The 19,555-nt window shown below is 34.3% G+C and overlaps 1 protein-coding gene and 1 pseudogene across 1 annotated transcript in view; one reads left to right on the top strand and one right to left on the bottom strand.

Annotated features, from left to right (window-relative positions):
- The window catches only part of LOC149779321 (reversion-inducing cysteine-rich protein with Kazal motifs-like), a 202,770-nt gene extending 190,243 nt beyond the window's left edge, over window positions 1–12,527 (top strand). The window contains exon 24 of the mRNA XM_089939933.1: window positions 1,796–12,527. Within this exon, the coding sequence (XP_089796059.1) occupies window positions 1,796–2,020 (225 nt within the window). The 3' untranslated portion in view covers window positions 2,021–12,527. The remainder of the gene's footprint in view (window positions 1–1,795) is intronic.
- A 4,256-nt stretch (window positions 12,528–16,783) lies between these two features.
- On the bottom strand, window positions 16,784–18,767 carry LOC149779320 (uncharacterized; annotated as a pseudogene).
- Window positions 18,768–19,555: the final 788 nt, after the last annotated feature.

The raw sequence follows: 19,555 nt of genomic DNA, 5'->3' as shown, positions 1-19,555 counted from the left end.
ACTGAAATAAAATTGATTCTGCATCAGTGGCAAGATAAACGATGGCTTACAGCAGGAATACACAAGCTAGAAAGTCTTCTACTTTCAAGGTGTATGAGGGAAAGTGGCACATTTTCAGGGACTGTGTAATGGCAACACCATTGTCCCCTTGCAGGCAATCAGAAAGTATTCATTCAATCGCTCTTCTTGATCATTCTACTGAAAGATGATGTTGCATGATCCACCTTGTGCAGTTAGGCACTACCTGAAATTTACGGAAAATAGTAGTAGTGGGGCCCAAAATTCACTTTCTTCCAGTGAAAGCCAGTAGACAAAACATAACCCTTCTATCCTTGGCATCTTCGCTTATTTGGGTGATACACTTAGCATAATCTGTAGTTTCTGATGACCAGGTACACTTCATTAAAATTTCAGTTCACAACCTTCAAGTAATCTCTGCGAACATCCTCAAAAAAGTAAGCATCTTTATTGATATTTCACTCTAGCTTAAATTGGATAAAATCTAGTATTAGGTAGCCACCTAGTGGTGGAAAGGGGGGTAATTTGTGACCTTTTCCCCATTTTCTGTGGCCAGTCTTGTCATAACTCCATGGATGATCATATTGATGTAGGGGTTTTCACTACAATACTTATTAAGATGTCAGTTTGGTCCTAAATTTAAATGATGCTAATCCTGCACCCAATATGGCCAATACGATGGCCATCTTTAAAATCTTGTTGCTTGTCCTCCTAAATGAATAGTCATCTCAACATGGTTTTCACCAAAAGACTTCTTATGAAGTCTAGTTAGTCGCTGATGAAAATGATGCCAATCATACATCAAATATGGCCATCTCAGGGGCTGTCATGTAAATTTTGTTACTGCTCCAGAATATCATTTTGGTGAGTAAAGCACGAATTACTTTTGTTTCTACATTTGTCATTCAGGTGGAAAATGTCAGAGACCAAATCACACAATTTACACTAAGCTTGCTTTAATACCTGCTTGTTTATGGATGGATTTTGCATGTGTTAACATTATCTTTAATTTTTTTATGCATTTGAAAGAATTTTGACATCTTTACATCTTATATTTTTATCTTGTTATACTTCATATTTGCATTTTTGGAAGAGTTTATCTCACAAAGTTAGTCTGCAATTCAGTTTTACAGTGTTGGAACTTTACCTTTAGTTTGCACCATATAACAGCTATTGTACTGAGGTGCTCTAAAATGGCACCACACACACACACCACACTTAAGGCATTATTTGTTGTGTGATTTGTCAAATGAGAGTGACTGTCATGAAATAATGTTATCCTGAATATAACACTTTTTTATGTATTTGATGAGAGGCATCTATGATTATCAACCTGTTACATTTGATGAAGTTCCGAATAATTGTTCAGTTATTTATTTTGTATAGGCAGTTAGTAACAGAGCACTTATCCATACTATTCTATATAGTGACACATCACTGGGCAGATATTCAGCCAGGTGAAGTAAGGAATATGCACACAAACCAAGCAATTTTGGATTGCATGGACCCTTGACTATATAAAAGATAAACACATTTAACAAGTGATTATTCTAAAATAGGATATCTAATGCAGTTGAGCTCTGCTACTGAATAATGAGCCTGTCAATGAGGCTTTAGTGCTCTTTGCTTCTGATCTTCAACAGAATCAATGATATAGACCTGGATATACATGTATATTTGTGATGACAGATCAGTACTGTTTAAAGTTAGGTCTGCATTGTACTTGGATGAATATGTATCTAGGTTGCATTCTTAACTCTGACATTTTCTCTTTCAGGTTCAAGCCTGTGTGAAAGAAGCAGAAAGATTTGAACACTTAATAAGAACTCGTAGCCCAGTTCTAATGTCTCATCTTGTTTTAACACCGTTACTCTATGCACCTCTTAGGACTTCTAGTGTATCAGTGACAGCTTCAGGGGGGTGTATTCTTCCCTCATACCCATCATTTCTTCTCACTTTCCTGCTATCACTCTTCAGTTGGAGAATACTCAGAGTAATATGAAACAGAACTCGTATTAAGATGTTTACAGATATATAGAATCTCATTGGAGTACATGAAAACTCCAGTACACATTGCCATGCTGGCTGGTTGGCATGGCAGATGCATTTTACCATGGCAACATGAAGCTTTAGTTTCCATGGAAATGGCTGTGTTTTTATCAGATATGCAGCTGAGCTGCTTTAATATAGCCTACTGTGATCATTCGTTTGAGGCCAAAGAAGAGGAGGGGCAAAAATAGAGTAATATATTTCACACCGATGCTGATGTTAAAGAACAGTATTCTCTGGCAGTTGTTAATGGTGGTTGCAAGTGGATTTCAAAATGGGAAGAGTACTTTGTATGCAAAATCGTCTGCCTGGGATAGAAGTTGGTTCAGATTAAAGTGGACAGACTTTTCACCAAGATTACTGTATCAATTGCTATTTTTGTTTCTTACAAAATGGTATTTATTCTGGGAGAGCCGAAAAAACCCACAACAAAGTTTGCATTACCAGTGCTTTGCTTTATTATTGCTTCACAATTTTCCTCACCAAATTATGAGGGTTTCTTTGTGAATTAAAATTATGTACGTAAAATAGAGCTGATCATGGATAGAAGAATGCTGTTGGCAGAAGTGAAAGGAAATGAAAAAACAAAGAATTCAGAGTATGAGAGAAGAGTTGCAATTTAATTACAAATGCGTTTTGTCTGGTTCTACATGTAATTAATGGAATATTATTCCATTTTATATAATACCCACTTAACTGCATACAGTCTAGAATATTCATTTGCTGGCACATAATACACAAGCAGATCAGGACCTGTGCACTTTGCTTGAAATTATAAGTACCAAAAAGAACAAGACAAAGACAAAATAACCATAAACCCTGATCAGGTGGTGCATGATGGGAAGGCATTTCTGGGCTGAAGCAGTTAATTGTTGAGTATATAAAATCAAAATGCATTTGCACGGCTCCATAGTCAGTTAAAAACTAATTTTTGTTTTGACCTGAGGCATAGATAAGACAAAAGTGTCACTTTTCAATTATTGTTGTTGTTGGTGTAGGGGTCAACATTAATTTTGCATTATCTTAGTTTTTCTGACATTTTTTCATGTATCGGTAAACTTGATGGGTGTATTCCTCATGGAAGGTACTGCAAATGACATGTAAAAGGAGGTCACAGTGATCAGCTTTGCACACTTGAATGACCTTGCTTGGCAATTGCAGTATGCCTCAGCTATGCAGGCAAGACAGCATATTCTTCAGAATTCATGTTAACACTAGTAAATCAAACATTTTTCATTTACTCCTTTCTGTCTATAGTTTTTTTTTTTGTATTTTGTTATTTCACTAAATATATTATCTATAAAAGGCAAAAAAATTAACAGCTAAGTAGGTAATGATGAGCCAGTTTTTCTTTTGCATTTTTTATAATGAGGTCAATGCCCTTCATATAAAGATGTAGATCATAGTATAAAGAATATTCAGTAAAAGATTCATTATAATTAATTGATGTTTTGGTAATGGAAAAATCTTAACTTTTTTCAGTCATGAAAATGTATTTAGTCAATTAACAGTAATCTTTTGGCAAATGAAAATCTTGTATTGAAAAATATTTTCTTTTTTTTCAATTGTCTTTTAATAATTTTAACAGTTTATGACAATTGAAAACATGTGATATACAAATTGATGTGACTGTATCTACAAAAGGTTTCTTTTTCTTCCTTGTCACACCTATGCTTATTTTGAGCTATATGTTACAGTGGATCAACCAAGTCTTTTTTATTTAAAAGCTGCTTCAGGAGATCATTGTAACAGAAATGAAAGCAAATATTTCAAAAGAAATATGTTGTGATTGGTCCTAAAGATAATATTGTTAAGCCAGTTGATTGGGTCTTATTCATCATTTTGCTTGTAGTTTTTGCCAGGATCAGTCGTTAATCTTCTGGCTCATCGTAAGATGGCAGGTCAGTTTTTATGTGGTTCACTAATGCATATTATAATAGGTAAATACATTACTCTCAGATTATACAATAATTACAATGATCCTTCTGGAACAGTGTTAAAGAGAGCAATTACAGGGCACCATCTTGTAGATGATGTCAGTTTATACCCGAGTACATTATACATAGTTCAGTGATACCTTACAATAATGCCATTACAGTACACCATCTTGTAGGTGATGTCAGTTTATATCCAAGTACATTATACATAGTTCAGTGATACCTTACAATGATGCTATTCAAGGGAGCCATTACAGTGTACCATGTGGTAGACAAGGTTGCTTTATACTGGAGTACATTAAGGATAGTATTGCTATTACATAATGTAATCAGATCCACGACCGTACTTGCATTTTAAAAGGACCCAGTCAAAATGAGATGCCTTATGGTGAGGACCACTCTGTCTTATTTGTAAGGGCAGGTTTGATTGGTCAGAATGTAACACTAGCTCTGTCTTGTTTCTAAGGGCAGGTTTTATTGGTCAGAATGTAATACACTTGCTCTGTCTTGTTTCTAAGGACAGGTTTGGTTGGTCAACATGCAGTACACCAGTGTAACAGAAGTATCACAAGATATGTCAGTATAATTCTGAAAGTACATGATATTTGACACAAGTGCATGCTGTTCAGTGAGTAAAATGAGTTCTATTTACATTTATATCAAGCAGATGTACAAGTTATGTCCCTTTGCTTTAGGTCCAGAGACATTTGACGGTAAAAATACATTCTACCTGGGTGATTGTTCGAAATCGCAAGATGTAACACATATGCAATATGTACAGGGTCTGTTCTTAAACTGAAAATTTATGGGAGAATTTCCCTGTATGTGACACTGAGGGTGGAATTTCTGAATATTGGAGGGATTTAATGGAAAAAAATAAAGATTGGGCTTGAAAAATATGATGTACATCAGTGGATTGTTCAGTATGATTTCATAGAAATCAGCATGAATCCCAATTGCACATCTTTTATATATGAATGAATTTGTACTCAGTTTAAGTACACTTAGATGGCTATATAATGTACAGAAGCCACTTTAGTATTCCCATGCTATTAGATGGCTATATAATGTACAGAAGCCACTTTATTATGCCCATGCTATTAGATGGCTATTTAATGTACAGAAGCCAATTTAGTATTCCCATGCTATTATATGGCTATATAATGTACAGAAGCCACTTTATTATTCCCATGCTATTAGATGGCTATATAATGTACAGAAGCCACTTTAGCATTTCCATGCTATTAGATGGCTATATAATGTACAGAAGTCACTTTAGCATTCCCATGCTTTAAAGGGGGACATTTTGATACCACATTTAAGCTACTGGGTTCAAATTCACAAAAATTTGGGATAACCATCTGCAAGAGGTGGGTTATCCTTGACTTCTACCCCCTGGGGTCTCTGGCATGTGCTGACAAGTCAGTTACATAAATTTCAGCTACAGTGCCATTTTCAGATAATTTTCATTCAAACTATGTGCAGACCATGCATCATGTATGTGATGGACTTGGTATTGTGACACCTGGTTCTGGGTCATGTAATTGGGGATGGAGTAGGTTTGGAATATTCAGTAAAAAGCATGGGGAATTTGTGATGATGAGCCATTGCAGTTGTTCTAGTTTCAGCTTGCTTAGGTTAAAAATCCTTTCAAATTGTAAAGTATTTAACCCATATGACCTCTAACCTTTCAAACTCTTCAGTGCATAAAAAGCAGACTAGGTCATAATGTCAGCCAAAGTGTAAATTCATGTACAGTAATGATATCTTTTGTTGCCTAATGATGAATGTGGACCAAGCAAACCTGGCTTATTATGAGTATTCAGTAGTCATCTGTATCTCGAAGATATTGCTCTTTTGAAATTTCTAGTGTTTGAATTATTGCACATTTCCAAAATTTGAATTTGAGTTTGCACTAAAGATGATGAGTTTTGTCATGGACCAGGCATTGTATTCTCAGAAACGTTGAGCATGAAACACTTTGAGGAGTTTTGTCATGGACCAGGCATTGTATTCTCAGAAACGTTGAGCATGAAACACTTTGAGGAGTTTTGTCATGGACCAGGCATTGTATTCTCAGAAACGTTGAGCATGAAACACTTTGAGGAGTTTTGTCATGGACCAGGCATTGTATTCTCAGAAACGTTGAGCATGAAACACTTTGAGGAGTTTTGTCATGGACCAGGCATTGTATTCTCAGAAACGCTGAGCATGAAACACTTTGAGGAGTTTTGTCATGGACCAGGCATTGTATTCTCAGAAATGTTGAGCATGAAACACTTTGAGGAGTTTTGTCATGGACCAGGCATTGTATTCTCAAAAAGATTGAGCATGAAACACCATCTTATTCTCAAAGTTGGAAAACTTGATGACTTATTACTTTGATTACTGGGGAAAATGAATTAGATCATCAAATTCGCAGAATTTTCTTCACTTTAGTTTCTCTACTAGCATGTAAAATTTCAATTTAGTCATTGTGCATTGAGAATAATATCTGATTTAGTGGTTTTCAACTTGAGTTTCTTATAAATTTTTGACAATATGGGGTTCATAACTTGTATTACATGTTAACAGTCTGATATATTGGCCAGTGCATTTTTTAATGCATGTTTCATTTTCTCATTATCTAACATTTCAGCAGCAGTACAGTTATAGCAAAGCCCAAAGATTTGACCTTGTATTATTTTTTTTTGTTTAAATATTTTTTTTAGTAAAGAAATGTTTAGAAATTTGTATCTGTATCATCAACCATTAGAATTTTATTACAGTCCATTTTAAAATGTGATTTTTAGTCACGACATTAGTTAAGATATTTATTGTTGAGCAAACACATTGCAATATTGTCTGCAGGTATAATTTCAATTGTTTTAGAAATGTTTTGTAATAAGATATTGTTGAAATAGTTAAAAATTATTTCAAAATATTTTCCCAGTAAAGACGAAAGAATCAGAATGTTTTTAAAAATGGGAAAATATAGAAAACATTATGCCAGACTGTTTAACCAGGACTAGAGACATTTTTTTTTGATTTAGTACACTCTTTTGGGAAGGTGTATAGTAACTACTGAATACAGATATTATGAAATCTCATATTTCATGAAGTGCTTTACAAGGTCCTGGATCTACTCTAAGAAATATGATTGTGGAATTCATACCAATTTTTTAAAAAATTGCATAAAAGAATCTATTGATTGCACAAGTATCACATCTTTAAATAACTCCTGTATTCAGAAAATTACTGTTTCTTTAATAAATAATAAGTGGAAACTGCCTCCCCACTGTTATCATTTTTGAATTGACCCTGTAGGTTCCTTCCAATGTTTTTGTATGTTATTTTTCCTAGATTATAGCAACAATCTGATTTCTTTGGAATCCTGGGCTTCATCATTGTTAATTGTATATATAAATACAGAGGATACATCTTTCATTATGACATAAAAATTCAGATCATCAAATTTTTTGAAGTATCATATAACATGTATTTTCATGGATACTCAGTGTTGTGGCACACATTGTCATGCATGTCAGAAATATATTGAACTGTGTGAATATCCCCCCAAAGTTAATTCTAGACAAATGCAACATATATGTGATCTATTTTAGTATTATTGCCTGCTTTACATGTAGTTATAACTTGTATATCGGGCATAATATTTTGCTGTTTCAAAACCACCAGGATTTGATGATGATGGTGCTATGAAGATTATGTGTATTTTTTATTTATGAATATATTTTGAAGTAGTCATTGCTGATTTTATGCAGAATGTTGATAGTATGTATGAACTACAGAAGTGCACGTGTACATGTATGAGAATGGTTGCATTTATATTCTCATTCATTATTTGTGGTCTTTGTAAAATAGGTGTGAAAAACATACATACGTACGTACATACATACATACATCTAGTAAGTGCTTATTCAGATATAAGAGTGCTATATATTGCAACATTAGTCTGGAATATTTAAAGATACATGTACTTTTTTTTGTCAAGTGTATACTGGATTAAAATGGGACCACCAGCCATATTAAGAGTCTATAAATCAGTGTATGTCAGTCACAGATTGAACATCATTGATATAGCACAATGAAGAAAGGAATGGTTTAATTATATTCATAAAGATGTCAGTATTTCATTTTTTATTCCCTGAAGTGGGGTTGGGGTGGTATTAAAAGTATTTAAATGTATATGTCATATTTTTTTCAACTTATTTTTGAGAAAAATTAAAATCTTAGCTGTTGCAATTTATTAAAATTAATGTACTTACATTAGGGTGTTTTTGAATTTATGAAGTACTTATTTAAGAACATTTTCAAGACATTTGGCAGAACTTATAATTGGAATGTTAGTATACTGTGAAATATTACTGCATCAGTTAATCAAAAACTCATTGTCCTGTAATTCTGACTCGTATGTGGAAATCATCAGTAAAGCTTCAGTATTTTTGTATCTACCTCATCTTAGCATGTTGTGCAAATCTACTTTCTGTTGTTTTTTTTAAGACTTTATTTGCGCCTTTCCTGTTGTTAATGCATTACCAAGCTTTTGCATTTCACAGGTGTGCAGATCTGGTATATGATTCTATGTAAATTTACTGAAATTTTTTATATATGGAAAACTGCTGGAGTTGGTTCAGTGCTCACCAATTATTATGCCTATATTGTCTGCATTGGGGGCATGTTGATGTGGTCCTTTCCATACTTAAGTCTATTCATCCTGTTGTGATAAAACTACTCAATACAAATAAAATGTTTTAGGTATCTTTGTTTGCATATTTAGTCCAATTTTTAGGTAGATACAGTAATTTGCAAAAATAAATTTTCACATTTTAAAAACATATGGATCTTGTTTGACAAAAAAACATGTTAGCATGACTAAACAGAAACTGATCGATATATATTTGTATTCATATATAAATGACCTAATTTTAAGTCATTACCAAGTGGTCAAATCTCATACCCATTTTTGGACATGGATATTTTTTTAAGACCTTATTATGACCATTAGGTAACAGCCAATTGAGGTAGACAAGGACAACATGTAGATGACCTAATTAGATTTTCGGTGTTATAGCAGTTTTCCTGATTTGTCAATAAGTGTTTAACATTTTGTTAACTTTTGTTTTGAGATCACATATCTAGGACTTTTATATATAAAAAATTAAGCATTTTCCCACTTTGTCAGAAAGTGTTTAAAGTTTTTTGTTTTGAAATCATGTATCTAGATTTTTTAAAATAAAAAGTTGTACTTTTATGCTTGTATAAAAATGGCAGAAAATCAAGATTCTCAGTAATGCTTACAAGCACAAGAGACATCATTAGTAGCAGTCGTGGTAGCACGGAAGTATTTTATTGCACAAGATCAGTATTGTAAAACTATTGAAATCATATACACAAATACCAGGAAATAGAACGAGATAAATAGCTGAAAACTTTACAAAAAAGAGGCTGAAATATTTTCTTTTTGCAATCACCAGGAAGTGTATCTCAGTATTTTCCAAGAACATGAAGGATATTTGCTTATTATTGGAGCATTGTTACACAGTAATCTTGTGCTACATATGCTATATGGAGCATTGTCACACAGTAATCTTGTGCTACATATGCTATATGGAGCATTGTCACACAGTAATCTTGTGCTACATATGCTATATGGAACATTGTTACACAGTACTCTTGTGCTACAAATGCTATAATTACTTCACATCGTATTGGTATTTTCAGATGTACCTGTCTTCACTTTTGAAATTCAGATTTCCCCATGTGTAAGACACCTAACTACAAACAGCATAAAACTGGATATCATGATGTAATTCACTGGTATATTTGAGTCAACACTTTATTTTCATTTGCCTCTCTGTAAGCTTGTATATCTTGAAAAGGCTCAAGGTACCTGCAGCATTGTCATAAGAATCTACTAATGGAGGCAACCATTTTACCCTGGGATTGTGAAAATATTTTTTGTTTATACCAAGAATCTGGCTTTGTATTTTAGAGATTTTACCCTGTTTTGCCTTTATCTTTCTTTTTGTTTGATTTTTTAGGGATTTTAGGATACTTAAAATTACTTGTCACTGCATAGTTAGGATTACGTTCATGTGCCATTAAGCCTTATAAATACTTAGGAATATATTCTTTTGATAAGATTCATCTAGGGCTGGCACGGTTAATTGATTGCATGTTTAAACTGATTATTGATAAGCGATCTTTGTTTTCGGTAAACATCTGAATGCTATTAAGGTGAATTTTTTCTTTGACCTTAAAACAATTGCTGAATCACAGTCACAGAAGCTTGACACAAGATATCCATTTTAATTATCAAAAGAAGAAGTTAAATATTAAATCAAGGTTATGACTGTCAAGTGTATTTAAGTTGAGATGGTTTCTTGTTCTATTCACTCTGAACAGCATCACTTTACTACACTAAACCACTCTATAACTGAACTTTTAAGTACTTATCATATAGTGTTTAAAAATCAGTTATCTGTTAACAAAATTGGACAAATTATATTTTTATATATTTTGGACCTCGTTTGCATGCCAAACTTCAACCAAAAGGCATAGATGGCGAGCATGTAATATAATTGCTTGGCATACAAACAATACTTATTCTAACTCTGTCCATGGGAGGAATATAGTTGAACACCTTATGGTGAGAATGCCCAATAATGAAGTACATGATATAATTTCTGTAGTGAATAATGAAATGGGATTCATGACAATACCTGCCTTATAAAGAGGAACTGTGTTATATGGTAGGGTCTTATATGGAAGGAGTGTTGTTTAAGCTATTAATGTTTTCTCCAGAAGAGTGAGCATTATTATATATGGGTATTTACAATATTCATTTCAAAAGAGATGTGATTGTATTAAAATATAACTTTAATCTCTGCACACTTTGTATGAATTAGAACATGAGTAAACAAAAAGCTGTCTATTTCAACTTGACTTTAAAAATTATGTATTTGTGATGCATATTTTGTAAAATATCAATATTTCATAGTGGTAACAATTTCTTGTTTAATTGTAAACCTCCTTAATATGAACTTTTTTCTTTATTGTTACAATATGACAGAAATCAAAATATATGAAGCCTTTACGAATCTTGTTACACATGGAGAAAAATTAAGATCCCATTTTAGAGCTTTTTAGGATGTATTTCTTTTTGGCAATTATTGAATATTTGTACTTAAATGATCTGGCCACATACCTTTGTATTTCGGGACCTGGGTTGCAGAATGGTCTGAGGAACATGCCTGTTTATATCACAGACATATCACCTCTGTCAGCGTGGTTTCAAGTCTTAAGCTCAGCCGATATGGGTATGTGAGAAAGCTTGCCAGTAGCTTCCCATGGGTTAGTGGTTTTTCTCGGGGTTTTTTCCTGGGTTCTTCCTCCACCACATATACTGGCTGCCATGTAAAACCATACCAACCAACCTTTATATTTCAAAAAATTTAATTGTTTTTAAATTGTTAAGGTTTTGAATATTAGGTGGAAATATATATAAAAACCCATGCCAAAAAAGCGAGCATTCATCACCACCTAGCATTTGAGATTTTGTTTGCCAGTGCATATTTATCTTTTCTTTTATGTCTCCCTCCTGCAGTTTTCATTATGTAGAATAGACCTGATGCCCCATCATGCATGTCATGGAATTAATAAAGGCATTCATTTGCCCTTGGTCCAGCCTATGACCCATGATGATTTTCCATTTGAGAAGGTCCTGGTGTTATTTAAAATAGTGCAGTTTATATTTTTTTAAACTTGATATCTGAGTATTTTTTGAGAATTATATCCTATTTTGCCACTTGGTTTTGTATGACGTTTTGGGGATATCTAAACTTACATGACACTGTATAGCCAGAATGGTGCTGATGTGCATTGCTCCCCCCATGCATACAATTTTGTCGTAACTTTTTATTAGTATTGAAAAGAGCAGTGTGAACTTCAGTTGAAGGCAAAGTTGTAACATGTTTCTTTTCATTATAACTAATTATATTATTATCTCATAACTTTCACTGTTTTTCTTGTTTTCTGTTTAGAAGTGACCAATTTTGAAAATTAATACTTTCTAGTCTTCATGACGCTATCAGTGACTTAAAGATTTGAAAATAATTGACTATCTTTAGTTGAAGTCACAACATTCTTGCAATTAAGCTTACCTGATAATATATGATAATCCCATCGTTAGTAACTTTCACATCTAAATTTTGTCATCATTGCAAGTTATATCCCATGTTTTTCGTGATTAAGTGCTGTTCTCTACCATATACCTTTGATATGTACGTGTATTACTTTTTGTTTTGTGTATTGCAAGGCAATTTTCATTCTCAGGCTAAATCTAGTCATTCGTAAATGTTACTTTAGAATTTGTCTATGCAAACTTCTATATGTTTCATTATTACTCTAAACCTTTTTGTGTAAGTTGTAAATATAGAATGTTACGTTTGTTATGTTCATGAATATCATAAATATGAGAGACAAGTCTGTTGACACAGAATAAATTGTTATTATACGCGCTGATGAATGTCTTTTTTTTATTATTGATTTTCAAAGAAGACAGCAAACTTTTAGCTATCTGTAAAAAATTTCTACCGATCTTTCAATCTATCTGTTCCAAGTCCATGTTTATTATATGTGATTCATTCCTTATGAAATTGAAAGCAATGCATCCTGCCATGACAGTTCTCCGATTTATTTTATTTCTGTCTCCAGTTCCAACAGAAATAACCCTCATATGTGGACATTTGAAGAGCATTATGCATATCTTAACAACAGCCTTGATATTGGATCATGATTAAATTTCTATTTCTAATTCTGTTGAAACTGCACTCATTAGAGCTGGGTACCACAAAGAAATATATACCACGGTATTTCGGGAAGTACCGATATACGTACCACGGTGTACTACAATTATTTTAAGGACCAATAATTTAATGTTTCAGTGTAGGGGCTCGACACTTTTTTCGTTTAATCTCCTTATGACAATAGCAATGAAAAAAGTTATCGATCTGATTTAAAGCAAAATAATATATTCGTTCTATGAAATTATTCAGAAAAGTATGAATTGTCTTGAGATTAAAAGAAAAGAAAAAATTTCAGCAAAATGACCCCCTCCCCCCTTGAAATGGCCAGTACCTTATACTAGATAAATATAATATGTGTGGTAATTTGTTTGTTGTATATGTTATAATCTAAAATCTGTAACAAATGGGGATAATTGAACTCACACTGTAACTGATAATGTGAAGGACATCATGCTGACATTAGAGAGACTATATATAAATATAGCAAGTGTTGATACTGAAGCCTACAGTTTTTCAACTACACTTTTGATATAATAGGCGAGGAAACTTAGAGTCGGATGCCAACGCCCGGACAAGATATCCGAGAGGGCAAATAAACGTAAGACGTACTTACAAGACGAGAACATATTTAGTGGACTTGAGAATCACACTGAAGTTCAAACGGAAAACAAGTGCGCTATTTAAAATCAATGGAAGATTCGCAGTCTTATAAAGGAATAAATATACTTAACGCATTCATATATGCTAGTAATCAACTAAAAGATTATATGTGCGTGGTTTTGTCCGAAATTTTTCAGAAAGATTGATTTGACTTTAATGTTTTACAATATTCCATTTGGCCACGTCTTTGACATACATGACAAGCGTTAAACATTTGATTCAAGGATGATATTTATAATTATGTAGGTAATATTCACCATTAATTTGTGACAGATACATTTGTGTAAAAAATGATAATTATTAAAACCATTTTGCCCTGAACAATGAATATACGCTGTTAATATCATTAAGTCGTAACAAAATTCTTCAGGAATTTCCATACATTCCTTACTGACGGAAGCTACCGACATAACGGGACAGTGAAAAAGTACCATGATACGTACCGGGGTGGGGGGGGATTACCGCAGTCAACCGGTACACCGGCAATACAGATCACCTTTAGCACACATGCACTGAACAATACTCAGCCAGCCAACATAAAGAGAGATCTGCATCGATGGACTTTATGGCAAAAGCTTGAATCGCGATAATTGCTTTGATTGGATATACATGTATGCATATTCAATAGACGTAAAAGGAAGGGAACTTTGATAAATCCAACCTAACTAGTCTGTCATTCAAACGAGCCCAAAATGTTCCTATGACCATTTGAACAAAGGTAACTTTTCCTGAAAGCAATAAATAGCTGTACTAAAGCACAACCCCCATCTGCTCAAGAATTTATAGAAAAGTCATGCCTCAGTAGATTATCTTACCTACTTGTCCTGCTCAGTTTGATTTAATTTCTTTTTAGAGAAAAAAAAAACGTCACTCTGTCATGACCAAAATTTGAGTGTATGTACCCTAATTTTACTTTGGTTTCCCCCTGCGTTTCCTTACGCTTCAACCTACGTCATTATTACGCCGTGTACAGAAGAAACATTGCGTTTCTAAGAACCGTTGTGTTTCTCATGGACAATTTTATTATTTATCATTAAGCCTTTAGCTATTTACAAAACTACTGTGCCTTTATTTGATCTGAGTGAGAGTCCGCGTCACACACCTGCCCCACATCACGTCTCTTAAAATAGCAGGCATTTATAATTTCATTTGCTGTTGACAACTCTAGTTTTTCATATTACAAACGTCTGCGCGGACGGAGCAGGATATGGTTTGAAATTTGTAACCAAGAAACGAAGGACTTGCATAATTTTCAACGAGACTGTAATCGTGCCTGGTAAATACTTTCGGAAATGGAAGGTGGGATAAGGTTCATGTAACATTGTCTCCAAGGGTATTTTTGATAATCTCGTAGGAAGACGTACAATTTTAAAAAAATTAAATAGATGGATATCTAGCTCCGAGTACCCAGTCAGAATTTCCGACAGTCTAGGTGGATAATATAAAAAATAAAATGTGCTGAATATCAATTTAATAACAGATATAAATGTTAAAACAACACAAGTAAATTTCCACAATTTCTCCACTCAGTCGACCTTTTGAATCTGCCAATTTCATCATCTGATGTGCAACGTCAGAGTGTTTCCACCTGTCTATGCTACTTTTCTAATCTGTATTATTTCATTTTCCTTGATTGGTACTCCAGTACCCCTTCCATCACTTTACTACGTCCTTAACCCTTCCACTTCCTCAACTTCCGTTTTCCGATCTGCCTTCAAACTCCTGCCTCCGTTATTCTATCCGGTCCCGTAACCTCTACAACAACTTCTCCCCACTTCGTCACTTTTGGGTGGCAGGCGGTACAACCTGAACAACTCTAGAACAGCACCGAAGACTTCTCTGTAAATAAAATGGGACGTATAGTCCCGTCTTCCTTTCGACCTAGACAATCTCACACCCTCTCACAACCTTTCATCAGCATCCTGGCGATTAAAATTATTAGGTCACGCACACACTCACATCGAAATATTCCATACACGCTGTACAGTAAAAAAGGGTAATAATACAACAACGGTATTAACGACTCCTGATACATATATCAACAACTTCCGAGTCATGAGTACACATTTCTCGACATGGTAACTACCACAATCACAACAATCGGACGCATTTCTTACGGTAACAGGCTGATTCGGACCAGCCTTATTTGGTCCAAATTACTGGCTGATTCAGACCAGATTTCTGGCTGATTCGGACCATGTGAAATATCAATAAGTTTCGTCTGAGATTTAAATGTGACACTACATTTGTTTAAGACATGATATTTCTCAGTTCAAATATGCATTTAAGGAATCGATCATTAAATTGCATTTAAGGAATCGATCATTAAATTGTATGCAGACTGTTGGGGACAAAAATCGCTAAAACAGTGTCCATACAGCAACATTTATTCATACATATTGATCTGAGTTTACATTATTTGTGTCCACACATACAGGTCTGGATAGGTTTATGCCTTTGCTAGATTTATGTAGAATTTATTTATACTGTCTATTTTGCTATATACTAATAGTACTACATAAAACTTATATATTAAAGGAGAAAGTGAGGTGCTGTATAATTACTGATTTAGTTCGATAAAATATCACACGTCAATATCATACGTTTATATTCTTCTAATTTTGTGGACCTCGTAAGACGAATTATATTTTAATAATATTTGTTTCAAGCAGCGTTTGTTATTCTGAATTCGTAATCTATCTGTAAAGTGTAGAATTTTGAATAAATGTTGAACCTTAAAGATGAATGCATTGAGCATTAACATTTTATCACATTGAAGCCAGAAAAGTCTTTGTGACGGGTCACTTCGACCTTTCTTCTGCCCCATCCCATGTCAGTGTTAAACTTGACAGACCAGCATCTACGACTCGTTGAGATTTGACAGGGGCATCGCAACGCTGTCCTGAGAAAGTAAACATTTGAACCCATTTCAAGTAGTCATTTTTAAAAGGAAGTTGATGCAACATAATTCAGAGATTCTAGGCTGTCCAAAATCTGACGAAAGAAATGATTATCTAAAACATTAATGCAGATGATTTGTTTCGTCTACGTATACTGGTATGAGTCTGAGTATGTTAATGCCTTTTTTAAAAGCAAGATTTATGTGGAATATTTCTGTATCCTAAACGAATCATATTTACTAAAACAACGAGCACCGTAAGTGATTTTCATTAGCTGTATTTATTATGAATCATTTAACTGTATTGAACATTACTATTGAAAGTGTATACCGTATACTGTACAAGCGCAAAAAAAAGAATAATCGTATTATTATTTAAATTAATTTTATTTACATAATATGGCAATGGAGAACTAACATGGTCCATAAATGATGGCACATTGTTTCAGTAGCTGACTGGTGGAGATCCGTTTCTCTGCATAGGACTTCCACAGTGCCATCAACCGTCCCTGGCATTTGATAGTCTGCTTACGTTGGTATCTCCTTAGTTTACCCTCGGATACCATCTTAGCTTGCGTAGGAAGAAGGGTGGCTTCGTTGTACAAAAGCAGTATCAGCAAGTAGAAAGGCAAGTTGCCTTTCGTGGCGCGCATGTTAATACGGTGGTGCCACCCCTCAACATCATTGTTGGTTCGGATACTTCGACCGTAAACACTCAACGATGTCACGTGCCATATGCTGCTGGTGATATCATGCACGTAGTCCATGTACTTCACGAGGTCCTCTGACGCAGTTCCCTTCTGACGTAGCTGGTCAAAAGCCGGAGCAATATCCTCCGCCGGAAGGAATGGTAATGCAAATACTTTCCTCAGGAACTTGTGGACATCGTCCCTGCTGTTGTACGCCACCTGAAAAATATTAACATGAATTATATTGTCTGTTTTTTTTTTAAACAGAAAAAAAAATAATATCTAGTCATAGCTGAACTTTATTGGTAATGTTACTTGTTCCGAAATTATTTATTCATGTACTAAGGTATAACGCACCTAAGATAAGATAATATAAGAAAAGATAAGATTTATTTAACGTCGACATGATTTATAAAACAAATTTAACATAACCTGTAATATGCTTTATACCGACATTACATAAAACAATGATGCATTACAAGAAAACATGATTAGTAAGACAACAAAAAAAGTGTATAAATACAAATTGGACAAAACAGACAAATGCATAACATAAGCATAAGCAAGCAAGGCATTTTTGAAGTCATTGAGTAAAAGTGAATTTAGAATGTGGATAACTTCAAACATTTAATATATATAATTATTTTTAAAAAGTCAGAGTTAATAGTAGAGATAAATGCACAAGAACCAAATTTAGTTTCATTTTCCTTATACAATGTTGATTAATATTACATAATATAAAATATTGTTTAATACCTGAAGTCCTTTTTCTTGAACATTTCTCCACAGTGCTTGAGTGAAATGGAAAACGCATCCGTGAATGACCGGGTCATGAACCACGCTTTGTAGTCCTTTCCAGATCCCTGCCTCGAAGTCCGCAACAAATGACGTCACAACAGGTTCCGCTGGTAGATGTTGTAAAACAGCCCTGAATACATATGTGTATTCAAATAATCATGTCATTAATCACAGCCTTAATCTGACTAATTGTTGCACATATTAATTTGCTTAACTTAAATATTTTATTTTTAATTTGTTGTATATAATTTGTTTAATGCACTGATACCGAAATCATACTGAAATTTTAAAAAATACTGTTTCTTACAGCACATACACTTATTATCTATACTGAACTTCTACTTTATGAAAGATCAACTTGATTCATTCGTAATTCAAAACAAACATACCTTTTTGTAATCTCTTTTGCTTTTGCCAGACATCAACATGAAACACGGTGGTAACTGCTTCGTGTCATCGTTGGATTTAACGATGGCGTGGATTGACAGGAGCTGATAAATGGATCCTTGACAATCTTGAAGGTTCCATCAATGAACCACGTATTTGCCTTGGACAGCAGTTCCAACTGTTTCTCAGTGGCGAAGATCAGGTGTCGTCTCTTGCTCACCCTAACATCGACCCTAAAGAAAATTTCGGGAATCTGTGACGCAATGAAGTCTTCATCCAGCTGAAAAATAAAATGTTAAACGTACCTATTGAGTGATCATATATTTATTTATATATTTATTTGTTCATATTACAAAATAATAATAATTGAAACGCTAATTACCTGAAAAGATAGGTCATGAGGATCACTTGGTCGCATTGTCTGTCGTGTTCAGTTACATATCCTGACCATCGTGGAGTATACTGGTCGCGAGTGTTCTGGTTGCCCGGGGTCAGCATACTCATATAGAATGTCATCTACCATTGATGGCGCCGACCCGAACGTGTCACCAAATGCTAAAGTCTTCAGCTAAAATAAATAATTAAGCTACGGAAATTAGTATTTTCGTATATATAAAAGGATGCGTCAAGTTGTTATCATCGTGTAAATTACCTTATATTTATAATTAATTTTAAATAACACGATTATAGCTTTCGGTGAAGGGCTAAATTATAATTGTACTATTATGTATATTAAATGTGACAAACATACCTTACATGGCGCCATTCTCCACCCCAGGTAAGTTGTATACACAACGGCTGTCTTCACACCGTGACAGTTAATAACTGATCGATCACAGACGTGTTTTGTCCCGAGTCAGGAAAAATGATAAGCTTTCTTTAATGGTTTAATGTTGTTTCTTCTAAGTTTATCGTGATATAAACTGTCAGTCGACAGTGTGTGTGCGTGTGTGTGTGCGTGCGTGCGTGCGTGCGTATGTGTGTGTGTGTGATTTGGATTTTTAACGTAGCTTTAACAATTTTTCAGTCATATCGCTATGATGTCTGCAGTGTGGCAGTTTATATTGATGTCTATCTAGTACAGGGGCATCATGCCGCACACGCGTAGCATCATGTCCCACCCAGTCACATTATCCTGACATCAGTCCTAACACTAACCTCTTAATGCTATGCACCTAGCGAGATAGCTGTTAGTAATATTTTTATAAGTCTTTGGTATGATTCGGCCGGAGTTCGAATCCGCAACCTCCTGCTTCCGGGGCGGACGCTCTAACCACTAGGCCACTGGAGCGGTCTTCAGTCGACAGAACT

The sequence above is a fragment of the Sinohyriopsis cumingii genome, chromosome 17, assembly GCF_028554795.1.
Source record: "Sinohyriopsis cumingii isolate HCF-2022 chromosome 17, ASM2855479v2, whole genome shotgun sequence".
In the NCBI taxonomy this organism is placed as follows: domain Eukaryota; kingdom Metazoa; phylum Mollusca; class Bivalvia; order Unionida; family Unionidae; genus Sinohyriopsis; species Sinohyriopsis cumingii.
The sequence above is the reverse complement of the archived record's forward strand: the minus strand, read 5'-3'. Positions and strand labels throughout refer to the sequence as shown.